The sequence below is a fragment of the Phlebotomus papatasi genome, chromosome 3 (genome assembly GCF_024763615.1).
Source record: "Phlebotomus papatasi isolate M1 chromosome 3, Ppap_2.1, whole genome shotgun sequence".
NCBI classification, from domain to species: domain Eukaryota; kingdom Metazoa; phylum Arthropoda; class Insecta; order Diptera; family Psychodidae; genus Phlebotomus; species Phlebotomus papatasi.
The window spans coordinates 4,522,509-4,537,449 of record NC_077224.1 but is presented as its reverse complement, the minus strand read 5'-3'; the positions used below and the strand labels follow the sequence as shown (position 1 = coordinate 4,537,449).

At 36.4% G+C, this 14,941-nt stretch overlaps 1 protein-coding gene across 1 annotated transcript; it reads right to left on the bottom strand.

Moving 5' to 3' along the window:
- LOC129805173 (uncharacterized) lies at positions 1-5,961 on the bottom strand. Its single transcript, XM_055852930.1, has 2 exons — positions 5,550-5,961; positions 1-5,472 (listed from the first exon to the last, which is right to left on the bottom strand). Exon 2 carries the CDS (start codon positions 5,401-5,403, stop codon positions 1-3), a length of 5,403 nt encoding a protein of 1,800 aa, XP_055708905.1. The 5' UTR covers positions 5,404-5,472; positions 5,550-5,961.
- Positions 5,962-14,941: the final 8,980 nt, after the last annotated feature.

Genomic DNA, 14,941 nt, shown 5'->3' with positions numbered 1-14,941 from the left:
TTATTGCTTTTCTTCGATTAAAAGTTTCACTAACTTCGTAATAGGTCGTTTCAAGGATTTGCCATTCACTCTTACCACCACCACCCTAACTTTCTGACCCCTTCCTGGTAGTACACTTTCGACAAGGCCCATAGGCCACTCAACATTTGCTGCAGACTCCGACTTTAGCAATACTACATCTCCTATGGCAATGTTGGGGCTCTCTTGGTTCCATAAATGGCGTTGTTGTAACGAATGTAAGTACTCGACTTTCCAACGTCGCACAAAATCATTCCTCAGTTTGGTGCAAAGTTGCCAACGCCTCAAAGTGTCTATTTGTTCAGGATCATCTGGTCCGATTGGCAATTGGGTTGGAGCATGGCCAATCAAAAAATCTCCAGGGGTAAGACATTTGTAGTCTCCTGGATGATCAGTCACTGCCACCAGTGGCCTGCTGTTTAACACTGCCTCAATCTGTATCACAACAGTATTTAGTTCCTCATACGTCAATATTGCTCGCCCTACCACTCGCACGAAATGATGCTTAAAACTTCTCACTGCGGCTTCCCATAATCCGCCTTGGTGGGGAGCTAGAGGAGGGTTGAACAGCCATTGAATGTGAAGACTTGATGACAAATCAGACAATTCTTGCTGAGTGGCATGTTCTTTCAGAAGCTGATAGAGTTCTTTCGATGCCCCCACAAAATTGGTGCCATTGTCGCTGTGCATGTGTGATGGCATGCCACGTCTCGCAATAAACCTTCGAAATGCACTGATAAAAGCCTTCGTTGAAAGCGAGGTGAGAACCTCCAAATGAACAGCTTTTGTGCACATGCATATGAATATGCAAACATAGGCTTTTTCTTGGGCAGATCCTCTTGGGGCTCTTTTGATTAAAACATGGCCAGTCAAGTCAACTCCTGTGTGCAAAAAGGGTCTAGTGAGAGTAACTCTGTACTCTGGAAGAGATCCCATCAGTTGTTCTGACATCTTCGGTTTCGCTCGAATACAAACTACACATTTGTGCACTACCCTTCGAACCAAACTTCTCCCCTTGACAGGCCAGAATCTTCTTCGAATTGATGAAAGAGTTTCCTGAGGTCCAGAGTGAAGGAGTCTCACATGCTCTGCTTCAGCAATCCACTCGGCCAGTTTCCCGTGAGGGAGAATGATTTGGAATTTGGCATCATAATCCTCATGAGCGGAATCAATTCTTCCCCCAACTCGCAAAATGCCATCAATGTCCACAAAAGGGTAAAGTGTTCGCAGGTATCTATCAACCTTGTTTCTGCGATTCGACTGGATTTTCTCTAAGGTTGTCTTCAAATGGTTCTCTTGTTCCCACTTGATCAGGAATTTTTCAGCCACTTGTAATTCTGTCACCGTCAGAAATGGAAAAGACTCATCTGCATTTGCAGAACTTCTTGTGACTCTTCTTCGTGGTTGCTTGAACTTGGTTGCTGCTCTGGAAACCCATGCAACAACTCTGGTGGCTTTGATGAATGAACTGCAATGCTCTATGAGATGATTATAGATGGCATTTGGATCAGTCCTAGAATCAAGCACTGCAGTACAAACTGAAGGCGCAGGCTGTTCTTCTGGAGAAAATTCTGGAGGCCATTGACTACTATCTTCCTGCAGCCAACTAGGACCATGCCACCAGAGAGAGTTCGATATAAGATTCAAGACTTTGCATCCCCTGGAAAGCACATCAGCTGGATTTTGCTTCGTTGGCACATGCCTCCATTGTGAAGGTGTGGAAAATGAGCGAATTTTCATGACACGATTTCGAACAAAAACGTCTCGATGAGCTTTGGAGTGAATCTGGTAGAGAACAACTTTGGCATCTGTCCAGTAATATCTCTCCTGTATGCCCAACGACTCACCTACGGCAGACATCAGTTGTACGGCTAACTCAGCACCACTGAGTTCAGCTTTTGGAATGGTAAGTGATTGTGCATGATCATCCTTTGAACTAATGGGATTCAACCTCGATTTTGCACTCACTAAACCAGAACAACGCCTTTGGTTACTGTCTTCATATATCAAGTACACTGCTGCTCCATATGCGAGATTGCTTGCATCGGAAAACGCGTGAAGCTCCTTCTTCACTGGATTTTCTACCGCACAAATCCATCTAGGAATGCATAAGTCGTCAACATTTTTCAAATCTCCCACGAAAGCTTTCCATTGTCTATCCAGACATTCCGGAACCTCATCATCCCATTCAAGCCCTTTTCTCCACAAAACTTGCATAATCACTTTGGCTGACGTCACTAATGGGGCAATCAGACCACATGGGTCAAAAATCCGAGCTATCTTTGAGAGTATGTTTCTCTTAGTGACAGGAGTGGACTGTAAATCTTCTGCTACTCGGAACTTGAATTCATCTTCCCGTGGATTCCAAATGATACCCAGCGTTTTTGACTCTTCATCCAGTATAAGGTCAGAATCATCTGCATTGTGATCATTGTTCGCAAGAATTTGTGGACGGTTGCTTCTGAATTTGGATAATTCCATTCCAGCAGTTCTCAAGATGCCAGTCAGTTGTTCTTTGACTGTTAAAGCCTCCTGAACCGTTGACACTGAAACCAAGCAGTCATCAACATAAAAGTTGTGACGCAAAACTGACGCGGCAAGGGGGTACGTTTGACTCTCATCTTCAGCTATCTTATTCAACACCCGGGTGGCCAAAAATGGGGATGCAGCCACTCCGAAGCACACCCTCGTGAACCGATAATAAATTACCTCACTGCCTTCCCTCCACAAAAATCGGTGGTAGTCTTTATGAGGAGAATGTAATGCAACCTGGAGGTACATCTGTTTTATATCACATGTAAGTGTTATCTCATTCAGGCGGAATCTCCACAGAATGGAAATCAGAGTAGGTTGCACTACAGGGCAAGCTTTAATGCAGTCATTGAAACTTAATCCAGTCTTTGTCCTAGAACTTGCATTGAATACAATTCGAGTTTTTGTAGAAACTGCATTCTCCTTGACCACAGCGTGATGAGGAAGGTAATAGGAAGGATTTGACAACTCAGTCAGCGGAACCCTTTCAATGATGCCTTGTGACAAGTACTCTTTAAATATGGTATCATATTCTGCAAAGAGTCTTGGATGCCTTGGCAATCTGGACAAGAGATAGTTTAACTGACGAGTGGCAATCAATTTATTATCAGCGAGATCTTCAATATTTGGTTTCAGGGGAATTTGAACAACATATCGACCCTCTGAATTTTTATGAGTAGTCAAACGAAACTGCTCCTCAACTTCGCGATGTTCAGATTCAATAATTGTCTCCTTAGGGATCTCCTCAATCTCCCAAAATCGTTTAATTGTCCGGTCAATGCTGGCGAGAGTGGTTATGTAACAAGCTCCAGTGGGCCCCCTCTCTTCGGGACATGGTCCTACAACCAACCATCCGAACACGCTTGACTGAAGAATGGGCATTCCCTCACCTAATTCCTGGCGTTCATTCAAGAAATATTGCCAAACATGGGCACCGCCAATGAGGAGATCAATTTTTTGACTGACATGCCAAGAGGGATCGGCCAATTTAAGATTTGGGGGTAAGGGAATTTGTGATAAGTCCACCTCCCAGTTAGGCTGATCTCCCACAACTTTGGGCATGACAATACAATCAAGTGACTCAGTTATGAACTCGAGACCCCTCTGGTATCGCATTTTTATTTCAACTTCATGCTGACTGGCCTGAGATATGGATCCAACCCCATCTACCACAAGATTACTTCGTCTTGGCTTCAAACTTAAACGTTGGCACATGCGTGACGTTATAATATTAATTTGGGAGGCGGGATCGAGTACTACTCGGCACTTCAGTGAAATATTGTCAGGACCCAAGAGAGAAACGATCGCAGTTGCAAACAAAACCTTAGTCTTCACTCCCCCATCAGCTCCAGAAATACTTAGGGAAGTACCGGTGGAAGAGGAATTTCTTGGCAATACAAGAGGTAAGGGATTTGTGGTACTCTCTTGCTGAGTGGTAATGGCAACTGACTGAGACCTTGATTTTTCATTTGAAAAAGCAATATGCAAAAGGTGATTATGTTTTTGCGAGCATTCTTTGCACGCCTGATAGTTACATGAATCAATTGAATGAGAATCTATCAAACAATTTAAGCAAAGCTTAAGGCTCTTAACAACTTCTACCCTATCTTTGTGAGGCAAACCCAAAAACTTCCTACACTTATAAAGCCTATGAGGATTCTTTTTGCAATACTGACAATTTTCTTTTTTATTGCTTACAACACAAGTGAACGCCTTATTTGACTTACTGCGCGATTGTTGTTGTTGATTAGGCACGGTAGGTGGGCACGACTCGAGCTGACGGCATCTCTTGTTGAGGAAGTCATCGAAATCTTTCCACGTCGGAACACCATCTGGCTGCTTTTCACTCCAAGCTTCTTGTGTCTGGGAGTCAAGGTGCTTCAAGGTCAGGTGGATTAACCAAGGATCCCTTTCGTTGACATTTAAAGCATCAATTGCCTCCAAGCACTGCGTTGTTGATGCCTGAAGCTGTCTCAGAGCTACTGCATCAGGTTTGGTGATCTGTGGTTGCTTCAAGAATCTCTCAAAATGTGAAGTGATGATCATCATCTTGTCCTCATAGCGCTTTACCAGTCTTTCCCAAGCGATGTCGAAATTTGAGTCCGTTATCTCAAGGTTTTTGAAAAGCCCATACGCATCTCCGCTGGTAGACGTGAGTAAGTAGTGCATTTTTTGTGATTTGGACAAGGTCCTGTCATTTCCCACACTGGATATGAAGAGATTTTTAAATGAGTGCCAATCAGCGTAGGATCCACTGAACATGGGGAGCTTTATGGGCTCCAATTTGGCTCTACGCTCTGCTGTGGAATTGTGTCTGGCACCATCTTCTTCTCTGTTGGTAATTGAGTCACTTCTGGATATCTCCAACATTCTTTGAAACTCCTCCCTTTGCGCAGATAAAATTTCTTTGAGCTTTACCTCCTCACTAATTCTTTGCTGCCTTTGCTCCTTCATCTGTTGAGTCATCAATGAAACAAGAGAAGCAATGCTGGCATTGCCTGATTCACCAAGTTCCCCACTGATATTCAAGCCTGTAGACTCTGAAGATTTTGAGGTTAATTTTGCCAAAAGTGTACTGATGGTCATTTCAACCTCAAGGCATTCATCTAGAAAGGCTGATAATTCATCCTGTTCTTTCGTCTTAGTCTCCGGTGGGGCTTCATTGATTATCTCAGACTGTAAAGCTTGAAATTTCTTTTCAATGCGCTCAAGAGTGTCTCTGGTGGCCAGCAGCTCGACCTCAGCTCCCTGTTCATTCAACTTCCCAGGAGTTATATGGTATTTCTCGATGACATTCTTCACAATCGTGAGCTGTCCCTTGTAGTTGCGTTTGCTGTATCCTTTGTTTGGCATGGTGCTGGTCCCGAAGATCAATCTGCCTTCTATACGAAGAAGGACCAAGTGTTGAGAATTTTGGCTCACCTAAAGTAAACAATAATTTCCTTCAATTAGCTCTGGCTCCTGCACACAAGGGGAATATCACCAAGTCTCTCAATTACCTAAAGTAAATGACAATTTCTCCTGTTAGCCAATTCCCTGTTCTTATGGAATAGATTCCCTGATCTCTGAATTACCTGGAAAATATGCGAAATAATTGGAATAATTCCTCAATCCGGGAGAACGGATCAACGATTTGAAACTGCTGCTTTTTTCTTCCACTAATGCTATATTTAAACACTCCTCCTTCAAGACTACACACACAAATTTTAATTTTTTCTTGCCACTGCCCTAGAAACGTGCTTCCTCATGGATTTTTATCACAAAGACCCTTTCCGGAACTAACTCCAACGGTAAACAACCACCATTGCTAAAACTTTTTCACTGGCCACTTTTGCAGGCATGCAAGCCTACATGAAATACTATCATGAATTGCTCAATAAGCTTCAAATTTAAAAGTGATAACGTTCAATTGTAAACATATCATAAAAATGATGTATAAAATATCACAAAAATATCATCACGACTGTATATAAGATTTATCAAAATATCGCAAATGTATAAACACAAAACAAAAATGACTGAGGTACAAAATATGACGGAAATAAAGCAAGAACTGTGATGGTAAGATTGCAAATATGAACTTTGAAAAACTATAATGGAAATGTAAATATATTTTAAGTATAAATAATGTGATCGAAAAAATAATAATTAAAAAAAAGTCATATCATATTTAATGTAATTATTATTGTAAAAATCCTTACATTAAACATAATTATCAGATATACAAATTTTGTGTATAATTTTTTTTATTTCGATACGGATATGGATTTCGATATGGGATCAATAAAAAAATCGTTATATTTAAAACAAAGGTGGAATATTTACACTTTTATTGGTGTAAAAGGAACACCTATATCTTCTTGAGATGGTGTGATAGAAAATCCACAATGGTGTTCCAACAACGCTAAATTTGGTGTTAAAAATTGGTGTGAAATTGGTGTAATTAGAAACCCAAAGCCGGTGTTAGTTGCTTTGTGGTACAACTTGGTGTATTCTGAACACCGAATTGGGGTTAGTTGATTTTGGGGTTGAGGTTGGTGTGTCCGACAACACCATTTGGAGTTGTTATGCCACTAAAATTTCTCTGTGTGAGTTTTATAAGGTAAGCAATAAGACGGTTTTTCGACTCAAAAAATTTTTGTTGGGATCCTGGTTAATGAAATAATTGTGCATAAAATGCTATATGCAGTCTTCAGTTCCTTCAGTACATAATCATCTCACTTTCCTTTAGTTGAAAACAGCACTTCTTTTAAGTTTGCAATAATTTTCCTCAGTGTATCGAAACTCCCCAAAGTATGCAGAACATGCAATTTATCAAAAATTCATAACATGAAACATCAATGAAACATTTCAATTTAAAAATAAACTGTTACTCTTCAAACAAAAAGAAACCCAGGATTAACAATAAAATATATTTATAACTCAACTGAATTAGTAAATAATTATATTTGTCTTTTATTATGTCCAAAAGGAGTCTATTAATCTTTGTTAAGGTATCCATATACGGCAAATAAAGCAACATTCACGCAATCACTGCGGAGACTTTATCGTTCTATTGCCTAAGAAATAGTCCAATTTAGCTTTCACCGAAGGATACACCCCAAGACAACACAAATAAGTAGTCCAATAAATATTCAGAGCCAATTGATTGAGCAATGTAAGAGTCACTGAACATCAATAATGATGGCATTGCCGTAAAAAGTTCAATTATTTGCCTATCAATGTGATTGACACGTGAACAAGAAAAAAGAAACAATATTCCTACACAATCTCCAATTTTATCTCATTCACCGAAATAACATACATAAGAGCTTATGTCAAACTATTTAGTCTCTCAAAAAGTATAAGTTCTACTTTGAAATTCAGCGCCAAGTTTTCTAACTATTTCCTAATCAATGCAATAATTATTTATTCAATTTATGCGAGATCAGTATTGCAAAATTAATATTTATCTGTTTTTATTTTATCTTCAATGGGAAAATAAAATTGTAAATTTATGCCCTTATGCCTGTATTAAATATTCAAAATCAGTATTACCTCCATTTCCTACGACATAACTCTCAATACCAATTTTCAGACAAAAAAAAAGACACCAAAAGTAAGCGTGATTGTATTGTAAATTTCAGGAATTGTGCACATAAGAACGCATAAAAATCCGCAAAAGTAATTCGGTCAATAACCTCCGTGAACTCTGGTGAAGGTATACAAATCACTTTAAAAGCCTCTGAAATGGATTGAAAATTAATAAGAAACAAACACTGCGTACACAAAGACGGAGGAACAAATTTGGTAACTTCTTGTAGCATCATTCCTGAACTTAGATTGACGATAAAATTTGCAAAGTAATCACAGATTAATTTATTTATTCATTTTTTACTTTACAATTGTGAATTCAAGAAAAACATAAACATTCTTTTTTGTTGATAAATGTGGAGCTCAGAGGCAAAATGACACATATCCTATGGCTAAAGCATAGGATATGTGTCATTTTGCCTCTGAGCTCCACAAATAATGTAAGATTGATCTTAATGCCCAACGCACAATGACTTTTGTTTAGTAAACATGTTTTTGGCATTTCAATGAGAGTGAGTGAGATCTAGATCTAGTCATCTCGCTCTCTCTCATAGGAAATTTTAAAACATGTTTACAAACAAAAGTTATTGTGTGCTGGTCAAAATGCCCAACGCACAATAACTTTTGTTTGTAAACGTGTTTTCAAAATTTCCTGTGTGAGAAAGCAAGATGACTAGATCTCTGTTTCATTCACTCTCATTGAAATGTCAAAAACATGTTTACAAAACAAAGATTATTGTGCGTTGGGCATAAATTTGTTATCTGAGAAGCTATAGTTATTTACTGTTTTAAAGTTTTGAAGTTTACTAAATATTTTTATTTTTTTATGCTTCTGACCACACCTTTTAAACCAGAATAATTATATTAAATCAAATGCTTCAGCTCTTCATTCTTTACAAAACCTGTATTATGTTTATTCATTTTTTTGCATTCTTCTTCTTGTAAGCATTAGAACAAATTCAATTTAGATTTGAATAAAAAAATTGATAGGTACGTTTGCGAAAAAGAGATGAAAATTTTTACTTACTGAAATTTGCCTGATCGAAAAGCCAGAGGAATTAGTTTTTAATACTTCCGGTACACCTTTTAGTTCAGGAAAATTTCATGTAATCGAAATTCACATCCTTTTCTTTTTAAAAGCTTTGCATATTCCTATTCTACCCTTTCGCACTCTTCTTTATCTTCTTTTGAATATCAGATCAAATTTAATCTAGTTTATTCCAATTTTGAGACTTAATGGCTCCGGCACACCTTGAATTTCATGAAATCAAAATTAACATCCCTTTCTTTCTTAAAAGTTTTGCATATGTCTATCTTATTCCCTCGCACTTCAAATTCGTTTGAGCTAAATTGAATTTGTTGTGATGTATAAAACAAGAAAAAGAGTGCAAAAGAGTGAAATAGACATATGCAAGGGTTTTGAGAAAGAAAGGGATGCGAATTTCAACTTTATGAAATTTTCCTGATCTAAAAGGTGTGCCGGAGCCATAATGACTGAAATAGACTTATGCAAATCTTTTAAAAAAGAAAGAAAAGTGAATTTTGACTTTGTGTAATTTTCCTGATCTAAAAGTTGTGCTGCAGCCATAAGTACAAAATTTGATTTAAACAACTCCGGTGTACCTTTTAAAGTAGGAAAATTTCATGAAACCAAAATTCAAATCCCGTTCTTCCTCAAAAATTTTGCATATCTGTCCAATTCTTTCGCATACTGAATCTTTTTTGAACATCAAAAGGAATTCAGTTTACTTCAATCAAATCTTGATCGCGAAAGAATAAGATAGACGTAAGAAGTAAGGTGAATTTTGATTTCATTGAACAAAAATTGCTGCGCTAAGTAAATTGCCTGCGCCTGTATGGTGAAAAACTATCATTATATAGACATAAACATTTTTTTAGTGTGTAAAGGCTATGAGATCAGGAAAATCTTATGCAATCAAAATTCACATCCTTTTCTCTCCCTAACGTTTTGCAGATATCCATTTGACTCTTTCACACTTCAAATTAGATTGAACTTAATTTGAATTTTGTTTTGACGTTCAAAGGAAGACGAGTGCGTCAGAGAGGGATAAATATAACAGCATTTGAGATAGAAAAGGATGTGAATTCTGATGTTATGAAATTTTCCTGATCCTGATCTCCAAATTCACCGAAACACTGTATTATTTTTTAATTAGTCCAAATATACAGCTATATATGATTAGACGACTATATATGATTCAATTTGATTTGACTCTCACAAAAAAAAACTTAAATAAATTTGTCAGAAGATAAAGGAAGAATTAGAGATGGTAAAATTAAATTTTCCAGCAGAATAAAATTTGCCACTTGGTCGTTTCAATGCTCATAACTATTATCTTCTTGTTCGCAAAAGCTCCCAATAGCAATCTATGTAAATGAAATAATCACAAGTTAATGAAAGAAAAAATGTAGACTGGTTGAGGTCGCGTGAGTAAATTGATAATTGCTGAGAGTTGTGCTAAATCAAGGAAATGCTGGTGTTTTTATTTTGGAATTGAGACAGCAATTTACACTATTTTCAGGTAGAAAAATAAATTTATTAAAATTAGATGTTCTAATCAAAAATCCTTGATGGCAGACGAATCAGGAAAAGAAATCGAAAATGTTCATTTCCTTCCTTGGTGAATATTTCATCTGGATCGAAAGAAATCCCCTGTATACCGGAGTTTTCAAGATTTAAACTCTAACCGTCTTCAGAGGGACTGTTATTGATCCTAAATCATTTGATATTGGAAATTTATTTGAAAAGTCTTGAAAAAATGGATAAATTTTACATTATTTATTTTTGGCTTAAATTAATAAACCACTGGGCTTATCGCATAATTTTATTGATCTCGCGCTCCATAAAATTCTATTAAAAACAACGATGATTCACAAAAAAAATCATTCCTCTTTCTCATCTCTCACTTTTTAGAGCACTGTAAAAAATCGATAACGATCATAAAAATTGAATATGATACACTAAAAATCAATTTAATCAATAAAGATATCTTATCTCTTCTCAAAAACGTCATTGTATAAATATTGATGGCTTTATTGAGCAATATTATCAATCTAACTGATATAAAGTTTAAGAATACGAGTACTCTTAGAATGATTTTCTTACATTGTTAAAATATATCAAATTGCGGAGATAATTTTAGCTGAAATTGTAGAAATATCAATTGAAGACTCATCTTGTCTTATTCATCCAAATGAGGAAGCGATTCAACTCATCTCATTTGATATGTTTGTGACTTATACATTTATTTTTGATAAAGATTTGAGGGACATCTGAATTTACGCATTTTTCTAATAATAAATTTTATTAAATTCATCTGTAAAAATATTTGTTTAGTTGAAGTATGATAATTTAATTAAAAGTATGGGCACAATGATAAATTTTCCGGTAAATTTTTTTTAAATAAAATTATCGCGAAATCATATGACGCCCTTGTCTAATTTATGTTTTAAAAAAAATCTCTAAATATATATTCAATCGATGACTGAAAGGCTATAATTTATTTGGAAGTGTGAAAAGAAAATTTGTTTATACAAATTAAAGGTCAAGTCCCTAACTTAAGCGCGTGCCTGTCTAAAACGTCTAAAGCCATTCAACACGAAATTTTAATATTTCTTCTTGAGTGTTTTCCGCCTTCCTGGTAAGAAAAAAAATAGCAATATACACGTTAATTGGTTGCATCACAAAGTTTAATATCTATTGCTGAGTCCACCTTATCAATCTCAGTAAAAAAAAACTTAAAATATAAAAAAAAGTAGTTTAAGGGGGGAACCTGAATTAAGAGATCAAAAATTAATCGTTATTCGCAATTTCTTTAGGAGGAAAAGAATCAACCGATCTTTTTGAAATTGCTGGTAGGGTCGGAGGAACGTTTGTTTGACAGGGAACCCCTATTGACACTTTTGTCAAAATGTTGAAAATTATTTAACGTATCTAGTAAAATATAAGTAATATAACGTTTTTTCTGTAATATACGTTTTACTATAAACAGAGATGTTCAAATTTCATATCCCAAATGGTACAGAGTAGGGTGTAAATAGGTGCTGACACGAGTTCTTAAAGTGTCAATAGACGTTCCTTTCACCCTATATGTTTATTTTTTGGTAGGTGAAACCGACGGTGATACTTCTATTCTGCTGTTTCAGGACAAAATTGTCCTTTCGCTGAGCGTCGGTGAGGTGGTTTAATCCAAAATTAAAACACTCAAGGTTCCAGAGCTTTCGACACTATATCGTATCTTCTTCAGTGGCTGTTTGAAGGAATTTTTAATTGAAATTTAACGAATTTTTCAATTTGAAATTTGTCTTCTACAAGGTCGTTTTTCTCAACTTACTACTTGGATATTGTCACTATTTCTGTCTAAATTTACACTGATCAAATTTATAACACACAGCTATGGACAAAAAATTAAAGAAAACAACTTTTTTTAAAAGATTTTTTCGAGATCAGTTTCGCGACCAGTAGAGGTTATGTTTTTGTTGTCGGAAAAGAACTTCCCCAGGCAGTGTGAATTTTGCAATTTGTTAATGTCAAACAATTTCAAGAATGTTTAAGATATGGTAATGTTTAGAAAAAGCATTGAAAAATGTTCTGAATGCCACGACGGTAGGTGAATCCTTTTGAAAACGTGTAAAAAATATGGAGAAGTATCCAAAACGACCCTGAATGACAAATTTTCCGGAAGACGATCTAAAAGAAAATTCATTGGTAAGCCTGTACTACAGAGGTGAGAAATAACCGTTTGAAACCGAACAAACGTCAAATGAAAGTGGTATGTCAGTAGTCAAAATGCTACCTGGGGGCACATTCTGCTACTTGGTAGAAACTCCCGAATAGAAGGATATGCATGGCCCCTGGACAAACTTATTTTGACGTTCACACCTTACGACACTTGCTTGCACCTCGCGCGAGCGCTTCTTCTTCCTTTCTTTACTTACGGAGCAGAGCTTTTCTTTGCGGCGGATAGTGACACCATTCGTCGTGTGACTATTTCTTTCAATAAATGTGTCAGGTATATCTGTGGCTTAAATCGCCGGGACCATATCACCCCCCATAGAAATGTATTCATTGCGTGTGACCTTACATCTCACTTAAACTCAAGAGCCACGCTCTTTTTGTTTTATTTGTTAATTTTTGGATGTCCTGATTCCTGATTACCTATCGAGTCTTCTGGTGAGGGGGGTTCGGCAAGGTTTCGGGGACTCATAGTGCCTAAGATCAGGAGTGATTGTCTGTACCGGTCACTATTTGTAAAGGGCGTTGTGCTCTTCAACGCAATTCCCAGTGACATGCGTAGGTCCGTCGATAGGATTCGCCAGCCTTTCGGGTCCCAGGCTGAATGAATCTTAAGGAAGCATCTTTTTTCTCTCTTTTTTTTGCATCTTGTATTTTTCTTTTTAACTCTTTATCTTTGTTATTTTTCTTTTATTTTTTTCTCTATCACAATTGTAAGAGGGATGAACCCTATTTAGCTATCAATAAGCAATAAAAAATGCGATTTTTTTACTTTACAATTCAGACTCACCCCTTAAGGAGTTATATGAATCTTGCAAATTTACAAAAAAAAACTTTTCATATGATAGTGTCACACAGAAGTCATTCAGACTAAAGTTCTTGAAGGTGTACCGTTCAGAAATTTTCAGTCATTATGGACGGCCAGTATTGAAAGAAACAACTTTGATTGTTTTTTTTTTCTCAAAATTTAATACTACTTTCGTTTAGATTAATTCATTAATTAAAAGAAGAAAAACATTCCAAAGTATAAGATGTTTTAAAAAAAAAACATCTTAGAATATTTTAGCATAAGTGGCAAGCATAGGGGAGAGTACCCTGCCCATGCGTTGCACGGTCCCAAGCTTCATAATGACTAAATTTTTCCTGTTTGTTTTTCCAATAAATATGACTGATTGCACCCATATTTTAAAAACTAGGGGAAAGTATCGTGATTTTAAAATATACTGCGGAGTACCATTTATTCAGGAACATAGGAAAAAATTAGTTATTATGAAGCTTGGGATCGTACGAAGCTTATGCCCTAGACACACTTACGACTTAAGCCGAGAGACGAATTAATGGAAAATGATGGAAATGTACTTTAATCATTATTTCAAATATAGTTACGCTAAGTCGTCTCTCGGCTAATCCTCAGATCTGTCGAGGCTCTTAGGCACATTCTCCTACGAACAAATAAAACAGTAAACTTGTGAAAGTTATTTCATTTACCGGTAATAATTTACAAAATCATTATCGACTAATTGTGATGCAGTTGGGTTGGAAATTTCAAAATCTTTTTTAAAAAATCCTAATTTAAGCATACTTTGATCTTCGAAAATTCGATTTAGAAATGTTTTTCGAACATAGGTGTCTTAAGAATGAAATACTCACCTTGACTACCTCCAAAACATAATCGAAAATGAAAAAAATCAAAGAGCCGTTTTAGGAGGAGGTGGGGAAAAAGGAAAAAAGAGACTATTGTAGATAATGTTGACTTATGGGGGGGGTTGTCGAAAACCCTAATTCGATATCTCTTATCGTTTGTTCGTCTTTAAGTTCGAGCTGTAAAATATTTAAGCTCATAAATTATTCAGGCTCTTGCAAAAAATATCCTCGATTTGAATGTCCTTTTTGTTTGCAATTTTTGAGAAGTAGGGGGAGATGAGGCTACTTTGAGCTGTGGGGCTACATTGTTAAAAGATCTTTTCGCATAGGGGAGAGCCTGTAGTTTGAGACTGTGGATGTTTCTTTGATTATTTTAATAAATGTGCCTGAAAAATAATTGAGCTATTTTAATAAAGTCTATACTAGTGAGTATACTAAGCGGTATACAAAATTTCAAAACATTTTTTTTCAGTTTTGGAAATAATACTTAAAGTCAAAACATAAAAAGTGTCTCAAACATGCCGGCACTCCTCTATTTCTGAACGAAACTGAGGTTTAATACAATAAAAATTTGGATAAACAAAACAATTATTTATCTAAATAAAAAACTTGTAAGGACCAGCTTCTTTAAGAAATATGCGAAAAAAATAATATATCAATGTAGCCTCACAGCCCAAAGCAGCCCCTCCTTCCCCTATCAGATTTTTATCGATTTTAAATAGTTCAAAAAATGTTCTTTCCTGAGTATCCATGAATCTGTATTTTTCTTTGAGTATCCCAGGGTCTTAAAAATGCAAAAATGTTAATGTTGCTTCTTGGTAAAAGGTCAATGGACTAAAATACACACTTATTTACAATTTCTCAATTTTGAGATGGTGTTCTGATAGTTTTTTTATCGCAGATTAAATCGCTACTGAA